The sequence below is a fragment of the Schistocerca americana genome, chromosome 6 (genome assembly GCF_021461395.2).
Source record: "Schistocerca americana isolate TAMUIC-IGC-003095 chromosome 6, iqSchAmer2.1, whole genome shotgun sequence".
Taxonomy (NCBI): Eukaryota; Metazoa; Arthropoda; class Insecta; order Orthoptera; family Acrididae; genus Schistocerca; species Schistocerca americana.
Window position 1 is genome coordinate 482,770,542 of NC_060124.1, and position 27,658 is coordinate 482,798,199.

At 44.0% G+C, this 27,658-nt stretch overlaps 1 protein-coding gene across 1 annotated transcript in view; it reads right to left on the minus strand.

Annotated features, from left to right (window-relative positions):
* Positions 1-27,658, minus strand: part of LOC124620225 — a 79,989-nt gene that overhangs the window by 36,233 nt on the left and 16,098 nt on the right. Inside the window, exon 3 of the mRNA XM_047146893.1 lies at positions 10,461-11,110. Coding sequence (XP_047002849.1) covers positions 10,461-11,110 — 650 coding nt within the window. The remainder of the gene's footprint in view (positions 1-10,460; positions 11,111-27,658) is intronic.

Sequence of the window (27,658 nt, forward strand, 5' to 3'; positions counted from 1 at the left end):
ATTCTGCTGTTCTATGCATCTTTACGTACTCAGTGAGCACTCTGAACTGAAAAGTGCGAGGTGACGCGATCGACGGGCATACCAGACACGCTGCACAGCACATCTGCACAAAGCTTGGTCGGATTTTCAGTGTGGTTTGAATTTCGTTACCTTCAAAAAATAAACAGCACTCGTATTTGAGATAAACAGTTTAGTTGAATGACACAGTATATAGGTCAACGTTTCATGAACCCCAAGGGGAACAGCGATAAGATGAAAATAGTGCACGCAATCTTTAACTTGCAGTGTGATGTCTCAAGTGAAATCGCTTCGTGATTGTCCTTGTATGTGTTCAACGTGAGAACTCTATAAAACCAGTGGGTAATACAAGAAAGAAGGGTACATTAATTAAATTTTATAATACGAGGGTCACTCCAAAAGAAATGCACACTATTTTTTTTTTTAAATTCATATTTTATTCTACGTGTTTGAAAGTTTTTACAGTGTGTAGATACATCCTGTAGGAACAATATTTTCATTTCTCCGCATAGTTTCCATCCCTCTCAACTGCGTTACGCCATCTTGGAACCAGCGCCTGTACACCCGCACGGTAAAATTCTGGACCAACCTGTTGGAGCCACTGTTTGGCGGCGTGCACAAGGGAGTCATCATCTTCAAACCCTGTTCCACGAAGAGTGTCTTTCAGTTTCCCAAAGAGAGGATAGTCACATGGAGCCAGGACAGGACTGTAAGGCAGGTGTTTCAGTGTTGTCCATGCGAGTTTTGTGATCGCTTCCATGGTTTTTTGACTGACATGTGGCCCTGCATTGTCGTGCAACAGCAAAACATCCTGCTTTTGCTGATGTGGTCGAACACGACTCAATCGAGCTTCAAGTTTCTTCAGTGTCGTCACATATGCATCAGAATTTATGGTGGTACCACTTGGCATGATGTCCACAAGCAAGAGTCCTTTGGAATCGAAAAACACCGTAGCCATAACTTTTCCAGCAGAAGGTGTGGTTTTGAATTTTTTTTTCTTGGGTGAATTTGCATAATGCCACTCCATTGATTGCCTCTTCGTCTCTGGTGAAAAATTATGGAGCCATGTTTCATCACCTGTCACAATTCTTCCAAGACATTCATCTCCACCATTCTCATAATCTTCCAAAAGTTCGATAAAGTTCGCTGCATACCGTTTTTCTCGTTTCTTTGTGAGCCACTGTCAACATCCTGGGAACCCACCTGGGACAAACCTTTTTAACGCTAACACTTTCAGTATTCTGCAAACACTTCCTTCCCATATCCCAACGTAGCGTGACAATTCGTTCACTGTGATGTATCTGTCAACAATCACCAATTCGTTACCTCTCTGCACATTGTCTGGAGTGTGTAAAGTACAAGGCCTGCCGCTGCGAGGACAATCCTTAATATTGCCGTGCCCGCTTTCATCACGTAACCGGCTTGCCCACCGACTTACTGTACTGCGATCGACAGCAGCATCTCCATACGCCTTTTTCAACCTCTTGTGGATGTTTCCCACTGTCTCGTTTTCACAGCACAGGAATTCTATGACAGCACGTTGCTTCTGACGAACATCAAGTGTAGCAGCCATCTTGAAGACATGCTGTGACGGCGCTTCTCACGGGAACAGGTTCAACTAAGTTTGGAAACAAGCGGGAAGGATGTATCTACACACTGTAAAACTTTCACACATACAGAATGAAAACTGTATGTTTACAAAAATAGTGTGCATTTCTTTTGGAGTGACCCTCGTACAATATCTGTAATTGCACACTAGGGACATTTACAAAATTAGAACACTACACAACAATGACCGTGCGTCCAGATGATATTTTTGAGTTGCTTACATCACAAAATGAGGCAAAATGATAAATGTGGGTGCACTTTCGCCACTGATAAATTGCCAAAAAAATTGTCATTGTTGTGTGTGGGAAACCAGAAATACAATACATATTCAACTGGTGCTCAAGCCACGCGTGACATAAAAGTCTGCTGCTGATATAAAGGAAAATGAAAAGTAAATGACCTAATAGGACCGAAATCCACGATATTTCCTTTAATTATCGAGTTATAGGACTATTTGGCTATAGTAAAGACGTTTTTCAAGATCTCCCTCAATTATTTAAGAAGAATGCCGGTATGTTTTCTTTGAAAGGGCACGACCGATTTCCTTCCCAGAACATTACCCTATCCGAACTTGTGCTCCGTCTCTGCCGACCTCGATATTGACGAGAAGTTAAACTCCCATTTTCTTTGGCAATAAAGACGCTTGGCAAACATATCCATAGAATACCTAGTGGAATAGTGCTGTGATTATTACACTAAGTAATAAAGAATAGAGAGAAGATACAAAAAAGCTACATATCAAGCAGCCTCCTCCCCGTAATGTATGTATAATCCCTGTATCAGCAAGTAAATCATACGTATTGACAATGAACTCGATAACCAGATGACGTGTTCTTTAATTAAAATGGCTCTGAGCACTATGGGACTTAACATCTGTGGTCATCAGTCCCCTAGAACTTAGAACTACTTAACTAACCTAAGGACATCACACACATCCATGCCCGAGGCAGGATTCGAACCTGCGACCGTAGCAGTTCTTTAATTAGGGCGCTACTGGATTGACAACAAGGATAACAAAAAGAGGAGTAAAATTGGTCTAGAGAACTTTTGGTACACTAAATGGAGTTTGCAGAACGAAGTCTCCGTTCAAAAAACGGTTCGAATGGCTCTGAGCACTATGGGACTTAACTGCTGTGGTCATCAGTCCCCTAGAACTTACAATTACTTAAACCTAACTAACCTAAGGACATTACACACATCCATGCCCGAGGCAGGATTCGAACCTGCGACCGTAGCGGTCACGCGGTTCCAGACTGTAGCGCCTAGAACCGCACGGCCACTCCGGCCAGCTCTCCGCTGTGTCTCCAAAAATGTTATAATCTGTAAGAGAAAGCAATATTGTTAACACGTATTTTTAACGTGAAAATACCGAGCGAGTTGGCTCATTGGTTAGCACACTGGACCCGCATTCGGGAGGAAGACGGCTCAAACCCGCATCCGGCCATCCTGCTTTAGGTTTACCGTGATTTCCCTAAATCGCTTCAGGCAAATGCCGGGATGATTCCTTTGACAGGGCACGGCCGACTTCCTTCCCCATCCTTCTCTAATCCGATGGGATCGATCACCTCGCTGTTTGGTCCCCTCCGTCAAATCAACAAACAACAACAACGTGAAAATCATTGAGCTGTGTAAATGTAGAGTTGTATGTCCTGAATTACTAAGAGAGGCAGAAGACCAAACAAGTGTTTAAGGAAACAGAGTGCAGGACGTAATTACGATTGTAACGAAACTGAAAATGAATTTGGCGTGACATGTGGCCAGGCAAATGTGAAGTATGTGGACCAAGAATTCATTAGAACAATCCCGAGGAAAGCAGTCCACCCACGATGGAGGTAGCTTACAATTATTCGCCCAATACTTGCTCATCAGTCTGGGATCTGTACCAGATTGGGTTGATAGGCGACATAGAGAAGATCCTAAGAAGAGCAGGAAGTTTTGTTGCAATTACATTAAGCATTCGCGAAATCGTCGCAGAGACACTCATCCACCTCCAGTGGCAGATTCTGCTATAAAGACGTTCTGTATCACTGTATAGCTTACTGTTAAAAGTTCCGAGTGCGTGAATTCCTAGAAGAATAGTATGTCTCGCGAAAAGACCGTGAACGTAAAATTGGATGGAGTCGAGCCCAGCAGTCGTTTTTCCGTGAACCGTTCGCGAATGGAGGACGAAAAGGGGGAAGTGACAGAGTTACACGAAGTACCCTCCTTTAGAGGATCATAGATATAGATGCTGGTGTAGGGAGTTCCAGGCTGAATACCAGGAGACAAAAAAAGACTGAGACATGGACTTAATGGAAGGCGGGGAGAAGACATCAGAAATCATGTACGTACAATATAAATTCGTTTCGCTGAAGCCTTCATGCATTGGGGAAACCTTTACCCAGGTTAAAAGAATATCAGGGAACGAACAGAAATGAAAAGCGTATTTATGACTGCAGTGAAACAAATGGAGGTTGTGTGGCGAAATAAGCGCTGTATCATTATGAGAGATACAGAGACGAGCGAGTGTGCAGGGACTTACCCCAGTTCACTACCACTGGCGCCACGGCATCATAACGCGTCTGTGTGTAGCATACAAAATATTACGCCATAGTATAAGAATGAAATTAAAAATTGAAATAGCTTTTCTAAACTTTGTCAGTATATACTTCTGTGTATTAATGTTAAAACTGTTAAATTTCAGAACGATCAGATGAATAAGTTTTGCTAAATATGTTATTTTAAGAAAAAATAAATGGCGTTAAATAATGGAGCTAGGTAGCAAAAATTGTTCAGAATGTGCAAATGTATGTCACTATCAAAAGTTACAAGTCTCAACTTGATCGGTGCAATATTTTGGTCAAAATCGGCGGTTTTACGAAAAATTGAAGGCACTAATAATAAGACTAAGAAAGATGGAAATTCGTATGATATAAAATTAATTATGTGACTCCATTAAGCTACCTCTATTAGTTTTCAAGATATATACTAAAAACCAAATTTGGAACAAAAACGTCCCTAAAATATTAGATTAAGTGTCATTTGTAATTATTATAGAAAGTTATAACTACAGGACTCGTTTATATTAAGAAAATAATACAGTTGTGCCAAGGTTCAAGACTTGAGTGTAAATAGCAGTCAATACAAGGACTCTTAAAGAGGTAGTTCAAAGATCATGTTCTATAGTAGGTTCTGTTCTAAAACTTCTAGCCGGCAAAGTTTAAATGCAGACGAGTTAAAAAAAATTCTGTAAATTAAGCCAACTGAACTCTATTTATACAATATGCACAACTTTGCTTCCGCCGCTTGCCGACAGGTAAGTAGCGGTCGAAAAAATATTGTTCTTGATTGAAAATGTCAGTTTACGAGCCTAATTCTCGTCATTTCCAGGAGGTGTTACTGTTTTGTTTCAATGTGAAGGGAACAGCAGCTGAGTCTCATCGAAGGCTCTCAAGTACGTATGGTAACGACGCTATTAGTGAAAGAACGTGTCGAGAGTGGTTTCAACGCTGTAAGAACCGTGATTTTCACCTCGTAGACCGGCATAGTGGGAAGAGAGAATGTTTTCGAAGATGCAGAACTGGAGATATTGCTGAGTGAAGACTCGCGTCAAACTCAAGAAAAATTGGCACGATTAGTGGGAGTGACACAGCAGGCCATTTCAAAACGTCTCAAGGCTATGGGCATGATTCAGAAAAAAGGAACTTGGATCCCGTGTTAGCTGAAACCAAGAGTTGTTAAACGGCGTTTGTTGCTTCAGAGGCAAAAATGGAAGGGATTTCTGCATCGCATTGTTACCGGGGACGAAAAATGGGTTCATTACTATAACCCTAAACGCAAAATGTCATGGGGGTATCCCGGCCATACTTCCACGTCGACGGCCAAACCGAATATTCACGGCTCCAAGATCATGCTCTGCATTTGGTGGGACCAGCTCTGCATCGTGTACTATGAGGTGTTAAAATCAAGTGAAGCAATCACAGGTGCTCGTTATCGAACGCAGTTACTGTGTCTGAGCAGAGCATTAAAAGACAAACGGCCGCAATACTGCGAGAGGCACGATAAAGTGATTTTGCTGCACGACAACGCTCAACCCCACGTTGCAAAAGAGGTCAAAAGTACTTGGAAAAGTTAAAATGGGAAGTCCTATCCCACCCGCCGTATTCTCCAGACATTGCTCCCCCTGCCTATCACCTGTTTAGATCAATGGTGCATGGCCTGGCTGACCAACACTTCCGATCTCATGAAGAAATCACAAATTGGATCGATTCGTGGATCACTTCAAAAGATGAACAAATTTTTCGACGCGGGGTTCGTACACTGCCCGAAAGATGGGAGAAAGTAGTGGCCAGCGATGGAAAATACTTTGAATGATACATGTGTTACCAATTTGTTTCATTAAAGCCTCAAATGTTGAGGAAAAAACGGCGGAAGCAAAGGAAAAAAAGGCGGAAGCAAAGATGTACACCTTTTACTATTTATGTAAATATTATAAATATTGTAGCCGGCCGCGGTGGTCTAGCGGTTCTCGGCGCTCAGTCCGGAACCGCAGGACAGCTACGGTCGCCGGTTCGAATCCTGCCTCGGGCATGGATGTGTGTGATGTCCTTAGGTTAGTTATCTTTAATTAGTTCTAAGTTCTAGGCGACTGGTGACCTCAGAAGTTAAGTCGCATAGTGCTCAGAGCCCATATAAATATTGTAAATTATTAGACGACGGAGATATTAACTAATAGGCGTCCGAGAAACGGGTAATTTAGACGCTGCTGCTTGTGCTTGGAGCTGTTGCGGAAGATGTTCCGTTCGGCAGTGCGTTGCGCCAATATATAAATACGGCGAGAGGAGCAGCGGAGGAGAGCTCCGACAGGAAGAAGCCTGCCCCAGAAGATCAGGCCGCCATGGACTACTTCGCCAACCTGAGGAAGTAGCGCTATACCAATCCAAACGTGAGGTCACCACATCACCACATCATGAAGAAGGAACAGCAGCCATGCTACTTAGCCTCCGCCGTACTCGGACTGTATGCCAGTCCGTTCGCTAGTGCAGTGCGGTACAGCGGAGGAGACCCTTCCCACCGATCTGTCTATCTGACCGCGTAAGTCAAACGCCGGCAAGGGCTCTGCCTCGGATGACTTCAGAGCAAGGCAGCTACCAAACGAATGTTTTCAGTAAAAGTATAAAGTGAACTCGCGAGGACTGTACACCGTCCTAGATAGCTTAGATTTCACGGGAGTAACTGTCTGTGTGGCGCCCGTAATGTTGACAGCACCGCATGGCAAGCGGTGAGATTGTTATCCACATTTTTGGCGAGCAATTAACTCGATGTTTAGAAGTAAGAGCCATGCACCAGTTTACTTGGAACTTACAGCAGAGGTTGCCTCTAAATTGCTAATAGAGCTGTTTCTAATAGGGACATTATTATTATCGTCAGGAATATTACCATGTTTGTGCATGTGAACTTTTACTGAATATATTAATCAATTAGAACTCAAACCTTTTATTTATAATCATATTTTCTGATCCCACTGAGTAAATAGGAAGCAGGAACATATCCTTTCAGTCAGCACAAGAATAAAATGGACGTGCAGACTGTAAATTATGGTCAGTATGTTCTCCATCGCTTTCTGGCTGACCGAAAAAATAATTTTCTGGCTCGTGTAAAAATGGCGACGATTCTTAAATTCAACCGCCGCCGCCCACATTATGGAGGACCTAGGGTAGATATACAGCCAGGTGAATTGTAGGCAGACAGACAGAGAAGATTCTATGTTGGATTCCAGGGATAAAAAAAAGAGACTGACACATCGATTTAATTGAGAGATGATTGAAGACATCAGAAAGGTTGCAGGTAAACATAAATGCGAAACTCTGAAAGCCGTAGTTCATGGATACGTCTGGAGGAAGGCTATATTGAGAAGTGTATAAGCGGTAAAAATAGAATTACTTAACTCACAACTCTGGGAGTGTGTCCGTGCAATGTAGTAACAAAGTGAATGACTTAATACCATTATGGATGGTTGTCGAGGCTTGGCCTGCAGCTCGAAAAAGGTATGTGGGAGCAAAGAATGGAGCTACAATATAAGTAAATTACATACAATTAATAACAATACAGAGAATGGAAAAGAAAGTTTAGAATGTGTTACATGATGATCAGTTTGGCTTTAGGACAGGTAAATGCACCAGAGACGCAATTCTGATGTTGCGGTTGATAATGGAAGCAAGACTGAAGAAATATTAAGACCCGTTCATAGGGTTTGTCGACCTGGAAAAAGAGCTCGACAATGTAAAATGATGCAAGATGTTCCATATTCTGAGAAAAATAGGGGAAAGCTATAGGGAGAGACAGGTAATATACATTATGTACAAGAGCCAAGACTGGACGACCAAGAACGAAGTGCTCGGCTTGAAAAGGGTGTAAGCTATAGTTGTAGTCTTTCGCCTCTACTGTTCGAGCTGTAGATCAAAGAAGCAATAATGGAAATAAAGGAAAGGTTCAGGAGTGGAATTAATGATCTGCTGAGTGGAATGAACAGTCTAATGAGCACAGAATATGGATTGAGAGTAAATCGAAGAAAGACGAAAGTAATTAGAAATAGCAGAAATGAGAACAGCGAGAAACTTATTATCAGGCTTGATGGTCACGAATTAGATGAAGTGAAGGAATTCTGCTACCTAGGCAGCAAAATAACCGACTGACGGAGCAAGAAGGACATCAGAAATAGACTAGCACTGGCAAAAAAGGCATTCCTGGCCAAGAGAAGTCTATCAGTATCAAACATAGGACTCAATTTGAGGAAGAAATTTTGAAGAATGGACGTTTGGAGCGCTGTATTGTACGGTAGTGAAACATGGTGTGTGGGACAACCGAAACAGAGGAGAATCGAAGTTTCTGTTTAGGCTCGAGTCTTCTACGGCAGCTGTACTGAAACGACAGAAGCACAATTCACTGACCCTTTCAGGGTGACGGTAGAATATCACGACGATAGAACTATCAACTTGTATCAAACATAGCCATAATCTGAGCAATAAATACGATTAATATCTAAGAATGTATGTTTGGAGCACAGCATTGTACGGTATTGTAGAACGGACTGTGGGAAAACTGGAACAGAAGAGAATGTAAGCATTTGAAATGTGGTGCTAAAGGAGAATGTTGAAAATTAGATAGACTGATAAAGGAAGGAGTGAGGAGGTTCTGCGCGGAAGCGGAGAGGAAGGAATGTGTGGAAAATACTACACTACTGGCCATTAAAATTGCTACACCAACAAGAAATGCAGATGATAAACGGGTATTCTTTGGATAAATATATTATACTAGAACTGACATGTGATACATTTTCACGCAATTTGGGTGCATAGATCTTGAGAAATCCGTACCCAGAACAACCACCTCTGGCCGTAATAACGCCCTTGATACGCCTGGGCATTGAGTCAAACAGAGCTTGGATGGCGTCTAGAGGTACAGCTGCCCATGCAGCTTCAACACGATACCACAGTTCATCAAGAGTAGTGACTGGCGTATTGTGACGAGACAGTTGCTCGGCCACCATTTACCAGACGTTTTCAGTTGGTGAGAGATCTGGAGAATGTGTTGGCCAGGGCAGCAGTCGAACATTTTCTGTATCCAAAAAGGCCCGTACAGGACCTGCAACATGTGGTCGTGCATTATCCTGCTGAAATGTAGGATGTAATGAAGGGTAGAGCCACGGGTCGTAGCACATCTGAGATGTAACGTCCACTGTTGAAAGTGCCGTCAATGCAAACAAGAGGTGACCGAGAAATGTAGCCAATGGCACCCCATATCACCACGCCGGGTGATACGCCAGTATGGCGATGACGAATACGCGCTTCCAATGTGGTTCACCGCAATGTCGCCAAACACGGATGCGACCATCATGATGCTGTAAACAGAACCTGGGTTCATCGGAAAAAATGACGTTTTGCCATTCGTGCACCCAGGTTCGTCGTTGAGTACGCCATCGCAAGCGCTCCTGGCCGTGATGCAGCGTCAAGGGTAACCAAAGACATGGTCTCCGAGCTGATGGTCCGTGCTGCTGCAAACGTCGTCGAACTGTTCGTACAGATGGTTGTTGTCTTGCAAACGTCCCAATCTGTTGACTCAGGGATCGAGACGTGGCTGCACGATCCGTTACAGCCATGCGGATAAGATGCCTGTCATCTCGACTGCTAGTGACACGAGGCCGTTGGGATCCAAGACGTCGTTCCGTATTACCCTCTTGAACCCACCGATTCCATATTCTGCTAACAGTCATTGGATCTCGACCAACGCGAGCAGCGATGTCGCGATACGACAAACCGCAATAGCGATAGGCTACAATCCGACCTTTATCTAAGTCGGAAACGTGATGGTACGGATGTCTCATCCTTACATGAGGCATCACAACAACTTTTCACCAGGCAACGCCGGTCAACTGCTGTTTTTGTATGAGAAATCGGTTGGAAACTTTCCTCATGTGTGCACGGTGTCGCCAGCGGCGTCAACCTTGTGTGAATCCTCTGAAAAGCTAATCATTTGCATATCACAGCATCTTCTTCCTTTCGGTTAAATGTCGAGTCTGTAGCACGTCATCTTCGTGGTGTAGCAATTTTAATGACCGGTAGTGTAATAGAGAGAAGGGACAGGATCAGAGAACATTTGTTAAGACATCAGAGAATGAGTTCCACGGTTCTAGAGAGAGATTTAGAGGACAAAAAATATAGAGGAAGACAGAGTTTGGAAGATATCCAGAAAATAATTGAGGACGTAGATTGCAAGTGCTACTCTGAGATGATGAGGTCGGGACATGAGGGTAATTCATGGCGGGCGGCTTAAAAAAAAAAAGAGCAGGAGCTTACCTCCATTTCCTGCTCCTCGCTGTCACTGTCAAAATGGTCATACGGGTTAGCGGGGTCGTACGCATGATGCTGCAAGTGGAGCTGTGGCCCAGTGACGTCTCTGGAAGCAGGTTTGGTTTCCGTCTCGAGCGCTTCCTCCTCGGTCCCGACCGCTGGGACCTCCGCAGGCGTCATACAATCTCGACACTGCAGCTCAGCACCTGCAGACGCTTGCTCGTCCTTCTCCAGCGTGTCGGTGGCCACCGTCCTGTCTGACTCTGCAGTGACGTAGTGGGAGTCAGAATTCCCCACATCACCGAGAGCGCCGTTGAGGAGCGTGGATGCCTGCGTGGTCCACTCCTCCCACGCCTGAGTCTGCGTCTGTCGGAGCTCTGTGGTCGCTGCCTGCTCCGTGTGGTCGTCACCAGTGGTGGTGGTGGTGGTGGTGGTGCCTTCCTGGTCCCTGTGGGTCGTCCAGCCCAGCTCCGTGGTGGTCGGGGGCACGGTGTCCCCCGACGTACCTGCTGTGTGGGTGGTGAGCTCCGAAACACCAGCCTCCGTATCCCAGGTCGTCGCCATATCACGTTCTGCGACGACAGACTGTGCTGTCGTTAGCTGGCCGTTGCTGTGTGGACTGAACATCTCTGCTGTTGGAGCTGGGGCGCTGCCTCCTAAAGAAAGACAGAAAGGTCCTTTTATTACGGATACAATGGTACTCATACATCTAACAAGTTGCACCTACGTTTCTACAGATATAAACCTGTCTTCCTCAGAAAAAGTAATTACATCTAAAAATAGTATACAGGGTGGTCCATTAATAGTGACCGGGCCAAATATCTCACGAAATAAGCAACAAACGAAAAAAACTACAAAGAACTCGTCTAGCTTGAAGGGGGAAACCAGATGGCGCTATGGTTGGCCCGCTAGATGGCGCTGCCATAGGTCAAACGGATATCAAATCCGTTTTTTAAAATAGGAACCCCCACTTTTGTTACATATTTGTGTAGTACGTAAAGAAATATGAATGTTTTAGTTGGACCACTTTTTTCGCTTTGTGATAGGTGGCGCTGTAATAGTTGCAAACGTGTAAGTACGTGGTATCACGCAACATGCCGCCAGTGCGGACGGTATTTGCTTCGTGATACATTACCTGTGTTCAAAAGGACCGTTTACAAATTGCGGAAAAGGTCGATACCGTGTTGATGTATGGCTATTGTGATCAAAATGTCCAACGGGCATGTGCAATGTATGCTGCTCGGTATCCTGGACATCATCCAAGTGTCCGGATCGTTCGTGGTTCTAGGCGCGCAGTCCGGAACCACGGGACTGCTACGGTCGCAGGTTCGAATCCTGCCTCGGGCATGGATGTGTGTGATGTCTTTAGGTTAGTTAGGTTTAAGTAGTTCTAAGTTCTAGGGGACTGATGACCACAGAAGTTAAGTCCCATAGTGCTCAGAGCCATTTTTGAACCGGATCGTTCGCCGGATAGTTACGTTATTTAAGGAAACAGGAAGTGTTCACCCACATGTAAAACGTCAACCACGACCTGCAACAAATGATGATGCCCAAGTCGGTATTTGAGCTGCTGCCGCGGCTAATCCGCACATCGGTAGCAGACAAATTGCGCGAGAGTCGGGAATATCAAAAACGTCGGTGTTGAGAATGCTGCACCAACATCGATTGCACCTGTACCATATTTATATGCACCAGGAATTGCATGGCGATGACTTTGAACGTCGTGTACAGCTCTACCACTGGGCACAAGAGAAATTACGGGACGATGACAGATTTTTTTTCACGCGTTCTATTTAGCGACGAAGCATCATTGACCAACAGCGGTAACGTAAACCGGCATAATATGCACTAATGGAAAACGCAGAATCCACGATGTCTGCGACAAGTGGAACATCAGCGACCTTGGCGGGTTAATGTATGGTACGGCATTATGGGAGGAAGGATAACTGGACCCCATTTTGTCGATGGCAAGCTAAATGCTGCAATGTATGCTGATTTCCTACGTAATGTTCTACTGATGTTACTACAAGATGTTTCACTGCATGACAGAATGGCGATGCACTTCCTACATGATGGATGTCCGGCACATAGCTCGCGTGCGGTTGAAGCGGTATTGAATAGCATATTTTGTGACAGGTGGATTGATCGTCGAAGCACCATACCATGCCATGCACGTTCACCGGATCTGACGTCCCCGGATTTCTTTCTGTGGGGAAAGTTGAAGGATATTTGCTATCGTGATCCACCGACAGCGCCTGACAACATGCGTCAACGCACTGTCAATGCATGTGCCAACATTACGGAAGGCGAACTACTCGCTGTTGAGAGGAATGTCATTACACGTATTGCCAAATGCATTGAGGTTGACAGCATCGTTTTGAGCATTTATTGCATTAATGTGGTATTTACAGGTAATCACTCTGTAACAGCATGCGTTCTCAGAAATGATAAGTTCGCAAAAGGTACATGTATCATATTGGAGCAACCGAAATAAAATGTTCAAACGTACCTACGTTCTGTATTTTAATTTAAAAAACCTACCTGTTTTCAACTGTTCGTCTAAAATTGTGAGCCATATGTTTGTGACTATTACAGCGCCATCTATCACAAAGCGAAGAAAGCGGTCCAACTAAAACATTCATATTTCTTTACGTACTACACGAATATGTAATAAAAAATGGGGGTTTCTATTTAGAAAAACGCAGTTGATATCTATTTGACCTAAGGCAGCGCCATCTAGCGGGCCAACGATAGCGCCTTCTGGTTTCCCCCTTCAAGCTAGACAAGTTTCGTTCTTTGTAGTTTGTTCGTTTGTCGCTTATTTCGTGAGATATTTGGCCCGGTCACGATCAATGGACCACCCTGTATGTTACAACCAGTACATGTAAATCATATGCGCAGCAAGAAGAAACGTCAAAAATAACGTACAGTAGAAATATAAAATAAACTTTTGTGCCACGTATTGCGTGAAAAGAGAAACGAGGTCATGAGGCTTATTCAACAATAAAATGATCCATATAAATGCTACAGCAGAGCTATAAGGCTTAATCAACAGTAAAAATGATCCACATGAAATTTGAGGCAGACGTGCATCGTATAAAACAACAGAAGGGACAAGCCAGGAGGAAACTTACACCCAGGTGGCCCCCACATAGAAGAGGTGCCATCCGCAAAAGACATCGGATATGTTGATAAAATTATATTAACAGAAGCCTAAATAAACGGTAGCATAATAAAACATTATTAAACAGCATATAAACCTTTGCAAATTGTGAACATTACAGTAGGACAACGACAGCTTGCGTCTTTGAGAAAAATAGCATCTTGTGGAAAAATCAATATAGCTGCTATGTCAATTTAATAAAAGGTCGAAAGTCACCGAAAAAATTTCTGTTTTTAAGTTGTGAATGACCATTAAGAATAAAGCCCCTACAGTTCAAATTGCGCATCAAAATTTGAAATTCCTCCAACACGTCCACTCTAAAACCTTTCTCTTCCCTGTGTGAACAGTTGCATGGGGGCTTAAATAAATAGAATGCAAATATTTTTAGTTTTAGTAGCTGCATGTCCGGCTACGAAGTCTCGTAACCGGTTGGCCCTGACTAGTATTACTCCGAAATCTGACTGCATAGAATAGCAACAAAGAATGAAAGGAAACTTCCGTTAACACAAATAATTAATTAAGTCCCCAGCAACTATAAAAGCTACGAAACAACAAAGCACAAGTGTAACTTGGTTCAAATGGCTCTGAGCACTATGGGACTTAACATCTATGGTCATCAGTCCCCTAGAACTTAGAACTACTTAAACCTAACTAACCTAAGGACAGCACACAACACCCACAAGTGTAACTGTTCTGTGTGTGGAAGTGTGATTCAACGTACACATCTGGCACGGTTCTTCCTCAATAAGACAAGATGCTTTAAACGCCATTTACAATGAAGTAATAAAAAAAACCAGAACTACTATGATTGCACATAGAAATCATAATTACACTCTAATACATGAACACAAGCCAGATGCTTTGTTGACTGAGCCTGTGACCAAGAAGCATTGTTATTTAGGAAATTTGAAATACAAAAATTTTTTTATTACCTCATATATATTGACGAAAAATACACTCTGATCATTACAACATCCCCAATCGAACAGCATCGGCTGTCTAGCCCATCAGAACAACTGCACACGACATGCTCACAACTAGTACTGCTATCAACATCGTCGCAACAAGCACTGACTACGGGAACCTCAGAACTACTACTACTGCCCACAGCAACATCTGAACAAGCACTGCCAGTTAGTGATGGGGAGCTCGTGAATAAGTCGTTCAAATGAACGCTTCAATCCAGTGAAGTGTGAACTAACCACTCAATTTCAATGAACTGGTACTTCAGACTCTTCACAAATAGCACACTCACACTTTTTTCTAGTTCACTCACTCTCTCCCCCCCCCCCCCCCCTTCTCCCTCACCCACTACATCGGCGCTACGTCACTCAGCCTCCCTCCACTTCAGTCCTCCCTCCATTGCCCGTCGACGAATCGCGCGGTGTTTGTGGGGAACAATAGGTTTACGAGGGTTTGGGGAGGTGAGGGGCGAGGAGAATGCAGCGTCAGCTGCTTCCTGCAGTGCTGACATCATTACCCGTGACTATTTGTGCAGTTAAACTTCGCGTTTACGAGTAGCCTACCGTTGGCAGCGATTGCAGACAAATGAATATTAAAGATACAAACGAAGAGGCTGGCTGTGTGAGCATGCACAGCCAACATGAAAATAAGAGTTTTGTTAATAACACTGAAAGAGGGATTTTACCTGAAATCGTACCAATGACTACAGGTGACAGTTTATGTTTTGAATCTGGAGGGTTATTATTCTCAACAAAAATAAAATCTACAGGAAAACTTCTGAATAATTACTTAACGTAGGTATATAGACTTTGTGACAGTGGTAAAAATACTCATTCTATTTTGGATTAAGTTTTAAAAGGAACATAAAATTGGACTGCATTTCGTTGGTAGCCCTAGTTTTCAGTCCATGAATACAACAAATAATGTTTAATTTGGCAGACAAAGACTTTTTTGGGCGCGTCATGAGAAAATGTAATACCTTCTTTATATGTGACAGGCTCCTCTGTTTATCTTTCCTTTGTCCCCTTCGACCATGCTCTATTTAAGTTAACTCAGACGCTGTAAGAGCGTAAAACGTTGCGTGCACTTTACTGCATAGTTCGGCCATCTGTTGGTAAAATTATGAAGTATTACGAAGCTTTATTGTACGAGCGAGGCGAAGCGAGCGCAGCCGCGGCTGAGCGGCGAACTGGGCAACTTCGCCAGGCTTCTGTACTTCATGAATGAACTACTTCATTTGAACGCTTCACGGCAAAGAGTGAAATGGATGAAGTAGTTCACGGGAATGAACGAGTTCGACCCATCTCTACTGCCAGTGGAGGCGGCTGAATAATACTCTTTGGCTGAATCTCTGGCGCTGTGACTCAGTGTAGCCACCTTTCACAGTGTCTTCCAGTTTAATAGACGGTGTGCACATTATATGTTTGGCAAAAGTAGAACTATGAACGTTACCGCCTCCTTTACCCAATACATGTTCTTTGTTTCTAGCTCTGAATGACCTGTCCTGTCTGTCCATTTAGAAACAGGGAAGATCATTACACCTTATTTTGTAGGTGCCAGGATGAGAAAACGGTTCGTCATAAAGCTTTAAGAAATGAATTATATTTTTTCCAAGACTGTTGTTAGTTGGAAACGAATCTCTACCCCCATATTTCTCAGTGCGAAGCGGGTTGTGTTATGTGAAATGTTTCCCAGAAACTGTATGAAAGAAAAAAAATTGCGTGCCTCTTTTCCTTCTTTTTCCAGTTTGTAATCTCTTAGAGTGAAAATTTTTAGCAGTTTTATTACCCAATATGCGGTATAGTAAAGACGTTATTACTGGCTATAGTTTCAATCAAATTTATCTATTTATCTCTTACCTGTAAAACCTTCGGGTATAATGGAGTAATAATTCACTTTGAATTAATTAACGAGGATAGAATTATCTGAAAAGGTTTGGTTACGGCACATTCTGAAGTCTGTTTAATCATTTTCTTACACTCAAAGTAACAGCAAGAAAGTCCGCCCGACTAGCCGCGCGGTCTAATGCGCAGTTCCGCTTCGAGTGCCGAGCGGGAATGCTCCTGTTTACTTCACGTGCCGCAGCGGCGCTTGTGTGAACTTTTCCTCGTTAGTGTTGTTCTGTCTGGCGAGTGAGTCGTAGCGCCGCCGCTCCGCCTTTACTGTATGTTTGTGTTCGTGTACTTGCAGCGGCGTCGGCTGCTCCGCTATGACTACCATGGTTTCCACGAAAAGCTGCTGTGAGCTTTACTTTCGATAAAACAACGCGACACGTGCAGCCCGGGTCTCTAGAAATCCACGACTGGCTTGTCGATACAATTCATGTGAACTCTGATCAGGTCCACACCGCTTATTTTGATGCAGACGAGTACGTGTTACACGTGAAATTTATGGATCCCCTTGTAAGGTGCCTCTTACGTGAGGAAGACATTTTTACCAGTTTTAATAAATTATTGTCTCTTATTGATGTATTCACGATAGTTAGGAAGTGCTGCAGGCCGTAGCCGGCCATGAGTCGGAGAGCATTTCCCACGCTGGCTGGCTAGGTGACGAAGCGACCATATGTCGCGCGCAGTGGGGTGGGGCTCGGCGCTGGACCGTAGCAACAAGCGTCAGCCTGGGAAATATACATGACGGGAAGTACCGCTATCTTGGCGCCAAAGTCACCGATTTTGTTTATTTATTTTTAATAATGAAAGTCATTTATGACAACATGAATACTAGGTGGAGCCTCTGAATGTTTAAAACTATTTGTCATAATTTTGCCTCGTGAAAATTCACACCCGTTCATTAACAAATGCATATCTTAGTAAGTACGAACTTGATCGGAAATCCAAGAACTGTGACGAAACTAGTAAGAGATACGAACTGCGCGCCAAAGTCGGCAGTCGGCGTTAGAGCTCTTCCTGTCTTGTTCGACGGTAGCCATGCTCTCGGTTACGAGTAGTTTGTGACATGCGTGTTCCATTATTGATGTGTTGTTGTTGTTGTGGTCTTCAGTCCTGAGACTGGTTTGATGCAGCTCTCCATGCTACTCTATCCTGTGCAAGCTTTTTCATCTCCCAGTACCTACTGCAACCTACATCCTTCTGAATCTGCTTAGTGTATTCATCTCTTGGTCTCCCTCTACGATTTTTACCCTCCACGCTGCCCTCCAGTACTAAATTGGTGATCCCTTGATGCCTCAGAACATGTCCTACCAACCGATCCCTTCTTCTGGTCAAGTTGTGCCACAAACTTCTCTTCTCCCCAATCCTATTCAATACTTCCTCATTAGTTATGTGATCTACCCATCTAATCTTCAGCATTCTTCTGTAGCACCACATTTCGAAAGCTTCTATTCTCTTCTTGTCCAAACTATTTATCGTCCATGTTTCACTTCCATACATGGCTACACTCCATACGAATACTTTCAGAAATGACTTCGTGACACTCAAATCAATACTGGATGTTAACAAATTTCTCTTCTTCAGAAACGCTTTCCTTGCCATTGCCAGCCTACATTTTATATCCTCTCTACTTCGACCATCATCAGTTATTTTGCTCCCCAAATAGCAAAACTCCTTTACTACTTTAAGTGCCTCATTTCCTAATCTAATTCCCTCAGCATCACCCGACTTAATTAGACTACATTCCATTATTCTTGTTTTGCTTTTGTTGATGTTCATCTTATATCCTCCTTTCAAGACACTGTCCATTCCATTCAACTGCTCTTCCAAGTCCTTTGCTGTCTCTGACAGAATTACAATGTCATCGGCGAACCTCAAAGTTTTTATTTCTTCTCCATGAATTTTAATACCTACTTCGAATTTTTCTTTTGTTTCCTTTACTGCTTGCTCAATATACAGATTGAACAACATCGGGGAGAGGCTACAACCCTGTCTTACTCCCTTCCTAACCGCTGCTTCCCTTTCATGTCCCTCGACTCTTATAACTGCCATCTGGTTTCTGTACAAATTGTAAATTGCCTTTCGCTCCCTGTATTTTACCCATGCCACCTTAAGAATTTGAAAAAGAGTATTCCAGTCAACATTGTCAAAAGCTTTCTCTAAGTCTACAAATGCTACAAACGTAGGTTTGCCTTTCCTTAATCTTTCTTCTAAGATAACTCGTAAGGTCAGTATTGCCTCACGTGTTCTAGTGTTTTTACGGAATCCAAACTGATCTTCCCCGAGGTTGGCTTCTACTAGTTTTTCCATTCGTCTGTAAAGAATTCGCGTTAGTATTTTGCAGCTGTGACTTATTAAACTGATAGTTCGGTAATTTTTACATCTGTCAACACCTGCTTTCTTTGGGATTGGAATTATTATATTCTTCTTGAAGTCTGACGGTATTTCGCCTGTTTCATACATCTTGCTCACCAGATGGTAGAGTTTTGTCAGGACTGGCTCTCCCAAGGCCGTCAGTAGTTCCAATGGAATGTTGTCTACTCCGGGGGCCTTGTTTCGACTCAGGTCTTTCAGTGCTTTGTCAAACTCTTCACGCAGTATCATATCTCCCATTTCATCTTCATCCACATCCTCTTCCATTTCCATAATATTGTCCTCAAGTACATCGCCCTTGTATAGACCCTCTATATACTCCTTCCACCTTTCTGCTTTCCCTTCTTTGCTTAGAACTGGGTTTCCATCTGAGCTCTTGATATTCATACAAGTGGTTCTCTTTTCTCCAAAGGTCTCTTTAATTTTCTTGTAGGCAGTATCTATCTTACCCCTAGTGAGATAAGCCTCTACATCCTTACATTTGTCTTCTAGCCATCCCTGCTTAGCCATTTTGCACTTCCTGTCGATCTCATTTTTGAGACGTTTGTATTCCTTTTTGCCTGCTTCATTTACTACATTTTTATATTTTCTCCTTTCATCAATTATATTCAATATTTCTTCTGTTACCCAAGGATTTCTACTAGCCCTCGTCTTTTTATCTACTGGATCCTCTGCTGCCTTCGCTACTTCGTCCCTCAAAGCTACCCGTTCTTCTTCTACTGTATTTCTTTCCCCCATTCCTGTTAATTGTTCCCTTATGGTCTCCCTGAAACTCTGTACAACCTCTGGTTCTTTCAGTTTATCCAGGTCCCATCTCCTTAAATTCCCACCTTTTTGCAGTTTCTTCAGTTGTAATCTACAGGTCATAACCAATAGATTGTGGTCAGAGTCCACATCTGCCCCTGGAAGTGTCTTACAATTTAAAACCTGTTTCCTAAATCTCTGTCTTACCATTATATAATCTATCTGATACCTTTTAGAATCTCCAGGGTTCTTCCATGTATACAACCTTCTTTCATGATTCTTAAACCAAGTGTTAGTTATGATTATGTTGTGCTCTGTGCAAAATTCTACCAGGCGGCTTCCTCTTTCATTTCTTAGCCCCAATCCATATTCACCTACTATGTTTCCTTCTCTCCCTTTTCCTACACTCGAATTCCAGTCACCCATGACTATTAAATTTTCGTCTCCCTTCACAATCTGAATAATTACTTTTATTTCATCATACATTTCTTCAATTTCTTTGTCATCTGCAGAGCTAGTTGGCATATAAACTTGTACTACCGTAGTAGGGGTGCGCTTCGTATCTATCTTGGCCACAATAATGCGTTCACTATGCTGTTTGTAGTAGCTTACCCGCATTCCTATTTTCCTATTCATTATTAAACCTACTCCTGCATTACCCCTATCTTATTTTGTATTTATAACCCTGTATTCACCTGACTAAAACTCTTGTTCCTCCTGCCACCGAACTTCACTAATTCCCACTATATCTAACTTGAACCTATCCATTTCCCTTTTTAAATTTTCTAGCCTACCTGCCCGATTAAGGGATCTGACATTCCACGCTCCGATCCGTAGAACGCCAGTTTTCTTTCTCCTGATAACGACATCCTCTTGAGTAGTCCCCGCCCGGAGATCCGAATGGGCGACTATTTTACCTCCGGAATATTTTACCCAAGAGGACGCCATCATCATTTAATCATACAGTAAAGCTGCATGCCCTCGGGAAAAATTACGGCTGTAGTTTCCCCTTGCTTTCAGCCGTTCGCAGTACCAGCACAGCAAGGCCGTTTTGGTTATTGTTACAAGGCCAGATCAGTCAATCATCCAGACTGTTGCCCTTGCAACTACTGAAAATGCTGCTGCCCCTCTTCAGGAACCACACGTTTGTCTGGCCTCTCAACAGATATCCCTCCGTTGTGGTTGCACCTACGGTACGGCTATCTGTATCGCTGAGGCACGCAAGCCTCCCCACCAACAGCAAGGTCCATGGTTCATGGGGGGGGGGGGGGGGGGGGGGATTATTGATCTAATAGGAATAAAATTTGAAATTGCTGTCGATCAGCTTTGGTGTATCTATTTACTAGAAATTAACATTCAGAATGCCGTAATATCACTTTTATTATTGATCTAATAGGAATAAAAAGTGATATTACGGCATTCTGAATGTTAATTTCTAGTAAATAGATACACCAAAGTTGATCGACAGCAATTTCAGATAATTAGCTTCCACCGACAGAGACATCCAATGTGCCAATGGAGAATCTGCACGGGACGACATTTACGAGAGCTGCACCGCGCACAGGTAGGAGGAAATCCTACGACACGACCCACCAAGGCGGATCAAGGAAGGTCCGAGTTACACTCGCAAATTCCGGGTGGAAATTGTTTCAAATGGCTCTGAGCACTATGGGACTTAACTTCTGAGGTCATCAGTCCCCTAGAACTTAGAACTACTTAAACCTACCTAACCTAAGGACATCACACACATCCATGCCCGAGGCAGGATTCGAACCTGCGACCGTAGCAGTCGCACGGCTGCAGACTGTAGCGCCTAGAACCGGTCGGCCACCTCGGCCGGCCCGGGTGGAAATGCCGACCAGTTATACTGTACGTCACATATACCACCCTCTACGGACGCGCGGCTAAGCTGAGTAATAACAGTATCAGTTTGGAAGAGAGGGTATCTTGCACCCTTCACGTTGAAAGATTGCTGTCGCGACATGGTTCTCGAGTCCCGTTCAAGCATCGCGATAATTCCGTTAGTATGGTATCACTCGCAGATGCTGGAATCGAATATACCAATGTTCGAATGTTCAACCTCCCACCGGAAGTTGATGTCAACTTTCTAAAGCAACATTAACTCCTTGTGGTAACGTGAAAAAGGTCCGTCGTGAACGCTGGTCTACTCAACCCAGATTACAGTGTTCAGTGGAATTCGTTCCTCGGAAATGCATGTCAAACGCAATATTCCATCGCATTTACAAGTGTGTGATTACCGCGTTCGTGTCATGTGTACTGGTCAAGAAGGAACCTGTTTCTTATGTAATGAAAGTGGACACATTCGGTCTAATTGCCCGCGGAGGGTTTTCGTATTAAAGCCGTCATTAGTGCAGCGTCGCAAATTGACGGTTGCTGATCTTGTGCCTTCCCCTGCGGCCGTCGGCCCTAGTTCTGCTTCGGATCGTAATGAACAAGAAGTCAATTCTGATAATCGTGTCAATGACTTTCTGCCTATATTTCCGCGACAGTTTCACAATCCTGTTGCCCCAGGATAGGACCTGTAACAGTAACAAACAATAGACGTCGCACTAAGGATGGTGATGGTGAGGATATGGCTGTGCCTTCTGCGTCAACCTCCTCCGCATCGATTGCTGCCTGTGTGTGGAGAGGGAGCGGCATCCCCCCTTTCGTCTTTGTGTCCTCCGTTACAGTCTGAGCCAATGCAATGTCTTCCTGCTCCTTCGTCTTCAGCCACCGACAGTTTCGTGAATTTTTCGACTACCGTTAACTCCCGAGGATAATAAAATTAGCGACCAAGTATGACCTCTTGCACTGGCTGTTCCACAGAATACTTCCGCCTTAGTGACTGGAACAGCATTGCATGACCCTAACTCAGAAGGGCGGTAAACTGTGCCTTATGACCCCTCCCACACCTCCGTCTGCAGAGGCCGCCATGCCACGTAGCCGACAGAAACAGCGTATACAACCTGACCGTGTGGTGTTACATAAGAAATCTAAGAAAAAAGGTTGCGATGACGGGGTTCTGGTCCTCCGATGTCTGATTCCTCTGTGGATTCCGCCATGGACCATGACTTTCAACTGTCTACCTAATTCTGCTCGGACACTTCCTATACAACCCTTTATAGCTGTCATCAATGGTCCCAGCCTACACATTCCTTTCCTTAAATGTTAATCGTGTGGAATCAGATTTGCGATTGGCTTCGCTGCGTCAGTTCATTTATGATTCATGTGCGGACATACTCTTATTACTGGAGGTGTAATTTAGGCATTTCTCCTTACCTGGCTTTCGTACGATCCTTAAAGTAGCGCCCGAATATTCTACGGGGACCGCCTTATTTTTTCGCGAAGGCATTCCTATCGTTGAGGTGGAAATGTTGGATTCTGGCACGGGCATAGGTTGTCAACTTTTTAATACTACCTTGGTTCTTTTATATGCTCGATCTGGCAGTGGTCGCGCAGTGAATCGAACGCGTTTTTATGAAGAAGGTATTGTTTATCTGTTGCGTAAGAGTCCTCCGGGTAATCTGTTGGGTGGTGAATTTAAGTGTTTTGCGACCCGCAGTTCAATCTCCAAACTTCAATTTCTGTCGTGAATTACATGAATTGGTCCACTCCTTACGCCTGAAATTATGTAAATACCCGACGTCAGTTAAATTTACTCACTTTACTGCGACTTTTAGTAGCTGGTTACATAGGTCTTACTTAACAGACTGCCTGCGCGATTGCATTCGTAATGTTTAAGTCATCCCAGCTTCCTTTACGGATAACCGTGCTGTGACTACAACCCTCAATCTAGAACGGCAACCAGTTAAATTGTATCGCACTCCGTGGATGGTAAACGTCGCTCACTTAGCTGACCCCTCTCTCAATGACGTGATGCGAGCCGTGTGGGAGCGTACTCTACGGTCCAGGGGAAGTGCTCTTCCATCCTTGACTGGTGAACACAGCCTGCAAAACCGAGGATCAGGCAAACTTTGATAGTATTTTGTGCTGCCAAAGCGCTAGACTTTCGGAGAAATTACGAATATTACTATTCCATCCTGGGTGAACAATATGACTCTGCGGATCACGCCCCTCTGCGAATAGCGGATGTTAGGCGTGTAAGGGCAAACTTGTTGACCTTGAAAAGAATACGAGTGAAAGGGTTGAAAATGTGATCCAAACCACGATCATTGGTGACGGAAGAACTGACTTCCTTATATCATTTGCTTTGGCATCAGACCCGTCGCCGACGCACTTGGTTTCATTCTGTCACGACAAATAATGGACGTATCATATCGGAGCAAGCTGATATAGTGCGTGTCTTACACCAATACTATGTAGACATTTACGACATCGGTAAGTCCAATGAAACCTTTTTCGACCCACTTGTCAGTATCTTGGATACGACAATTACACCTGAACATAATGCTATGCTATTAGCTGCATTTCAGGCTGAGGAAGTTTACAAACTTATTGTAGGATCGCCTTCTCAAAAGTCTCCGGGTCTGGATGGACTTCCCAAGGAATTTTACGTGCGCTTTTGGCCGCTGTTGGGTGCTACCTTTAAGTCTCTTTTGAACGAAGTGTCACAGGATAGAGTGGTGCCGACCTCGTTCAAAGTGGGAAAAATTGTTTAATCCCGAAACGCCCTGGGCCAGCTTCTCCTGATAGCTTTCACCCAATTGCTTTACTAAACTTTGATTGTGAGACTGTGGCGAGGACAGTTAATAGTAGGATGTCGGCCCTGATGGAGATGATTGTTGCCAGACATCAAAGCTGCGTACCTGGTCGTACCATTCTTACTCTAGTAATCGAGTATCGTGACGTGGTTTCGGTTGATGCTGTCATGTCCGTCCCTTGCGCCCTAGACTTTGATAAGGCATTTGTTAACAACTACTTTTTGCTTCGGATTCTGGAGGCAGTTGGTTTTACTGTTGACGCACGACGAGTGCTCTCAAATCTTTGTACGGGTATTTCAGCTTCGGTGGTGGTTAATGGCCAAATGACTCCCCCGATAATTGTCCGTCGGGATGTGCCTCAAGGAAGCCCGCTGTCAATGCCTTTGTTTGTGTTGTCTCTGGAGCCCCTACTTCGGATGCTGGCATTCCAGCTTAAAGGTTGGACGCTTTCCGGAGGGACTATAGCCGTTCGCGCATACGCGGATGACGTGACGGTTCTACTTCGCAATTCTGCGGACATACCTCGACTGAAGGCTGTAATTGATGATTGTGTGGGAGTTCCGGTGCACTACTTAATGAAGGTAAATGCAGGCTTCTTACTTTGCCAATAGGCACCTTGGGTGTACTGCAGTATTAGTACAAATGAGATGAATGTCACGCCACCTGTGGTAACACGGAAGGGGTATTAAGGAGAGAAATTCTTTTGAGGGAAGAGGTTTATCATATTCACATATATAGCATCCTGTCGCTCACCCTCCAACTAACTCTCTTTTTCAACTTACTGTAAGTTGATCTAATTCTTCATAAAGTAGGTTCGAGCACAAAAATTAAACCGTCAACGTACCAGCCGTAGGAGCTAATGTTACTTTTTAAGTCTGAAACGCTTTTAAAGAAATCTTCTTCGTGGCAATTTATGGAAATGTCAGTTAAAATTCCGACTAGGGGACTACCCATGCAATTGTCAGAAAGCTGGATATATAATTTATTGTTAAACATCAAGTAATTGTATTCAAGCACTATTAGAAACAACAATGTTAGTTCAGCAATTTCGGGATCGGTTAGCTTTTTGTGACCAAGCAAATTATTTTCAACAATTTACAATAATCTTCGAGCTATTGCTAGCCCCACACACACTTGTTTTGTTCTTCGCAACGCTACGAAACCAACTCCGGTCATTACAACCCTCGAATTTCAAGGCGGCCCTCCACTATGAATGTTAATTCTGAGTGTTCCAGCAGACTTTCGAAAGCGTGGTGCCACAGAAGAGAGAAGATAAAGCTTTTAAGGCACTGATATGAGGTCAAATAGCAAAACTGGCCGTGCACTCTCCTGAAATGGCAGGTATCCAAGTTGCGGTTCGCTCTGTCGGGTACCCATGGAACTCCCTGTTAACTACTAATACTGGTGAAGCAATTTCGAGTCATCAGGCTTCTCAATGGTTTGATGCGGCCCGCCACGAATTCCTTTCCCGTCCCAACCTCTTCACCTCAGAGTAACGCTTGCAACCTACGTCCTGAATTATTTGCTGGATGTATTTTTCAGTCTCTGTCTTCCTCCTCAGTTTTTGCACTCTGCAGCTCCCTCTAGTACCATGAAAGTCATTTCCTGATGTCTCAAAAGATAATGTATCATCCTGTCCCTTCTCGTTGTCAGTGTTTTCCACATATTCCTTTCCTCTCCTATTCTGCGCAGAGCCTCTTCATTCCTTACCACAACAGTCAGCTTTGTTTTCAACATTAGTCTGTAGCACAACATCTCAAATGCTTTTATTCTCGACCGGGCGAGGTGGCGCAGTGGTTAGACACTGGACTCGCATTCGGGAGGACGACGGTTCAATCCCGCGTCCGGCCATCCTGATTTAGGTTTTCCGAGTCTTCCCTAAATCACTCCAGGCAAATGTCGGGATGGTTCCTCTGAAAGGGCACGGCCGACATCCTTCCCTAATCCGATGAGACCGATGACCACGCTGTCTGGTCTCCTTCCCCAAACAACCAACCAACCAACCTTTTATTCTCTTCTGTTCCGGTTTTCCCACACTCATGTTTCACTACCATACGAATATGTGCTCTAAACGTACATTCTCAGAAATTCCTTTCCAAAATTAAGGCCTGTCTTTGATAGTAGCAGCCAGGAATGCCCATTTCATCTACTTCGTGACCATCAATCCTGATGTTCAGTTTCTCGCTATTCTCATTTCCGCTATTTCTCATTACTTTCTACGATTTAGACTCAGTCCACATTCTGCACTCATTAGACTGTTCATTCCATTCAACAGAACATGCAGTTCTTCTCCACTTTCACTCGGGACAGCAATGCCATCAGCGAATCGTATCACTGATATATTTTCACCTTGAATTTCAAACCCACTCCTGAGCATTTCTTTCATTTCCATCATGGCTTTACGAAAGCTCTATAATGTTTTCCAAATGTAAGTCCTGCTCCCCCTTCCTGTCTTCTTTCCCCTCTCTCAATTCCCTTCTCTCCACTTTTCTCCCCGCACTCTCTTCCCCTTTCCACCTCCTCTCCCCTCCTTCAAAAAAGTTTACTGTTTAAAACATGGACAAAAGTTGCATACCACAGTAGTCTGATGTGTGGTTCTGATGGAGATAGGACGGGCGTTCAATGAGTAATGCAACACATTTTTTCTGAAAGTAAGTTGATTTTATTCAGGATCCCGATACACCACACTACGCCCCATTCTTTTGGCTACAAAACAATAATTTTCAGCATAATCTCCATTCAATGCGACGGCCATACGTCAGCTAACTGGAAGAGCCTGTGCGCCCGCATGGTATCACTCTACTGGTCGAAGTCGGGTCCAACGTCTTGCTGCGTCAATAACTTTCCCATCATCCACATACTGCTTCCGACGGAGTGCATTCGTCATTGGACCAAACGGACGGAATTCGGAAGCTGCGAGATCCAGGCTGTAGGGTGGATGAGGAAGAACCGTCCATTGGAGTTTCTGTGAGCTACTCTCGGGTGCGCAGACTTGTGTGAGGCCTTACGTAGACATGGAAAGGAGAAGTTCGTTCGCATTTTCGTGGCGACGGACAAGTCCTTTCTTTACCTTCGTGAGGGCAGTACTTCGTAAAAGTTAGAGCTGCGTGCGGCCGGCCGCCCCACCCGGGAGTTCGGACAAGTTTGCACCCGGGAGGTCGGACAAGTTTGCGTGATCTTGTTTCTATGATGACGGGCGCCACATCCAACGACTCGCCGTGCTTTTGTTTACTGCCAGCTCCCCGCAGACATTTTGGAAAGGGCTATGAATACCTGCGATGCCCTAGTTTCCCACCAAAAGAAACTCAAAGACATCTCTCTACTTGGGACTCACCTCCGTTACAGACGCCATTTTGAAGGCTACATACAGCGCCACCACCTAAAGGAACTTTACGAAACTAGAAGGAA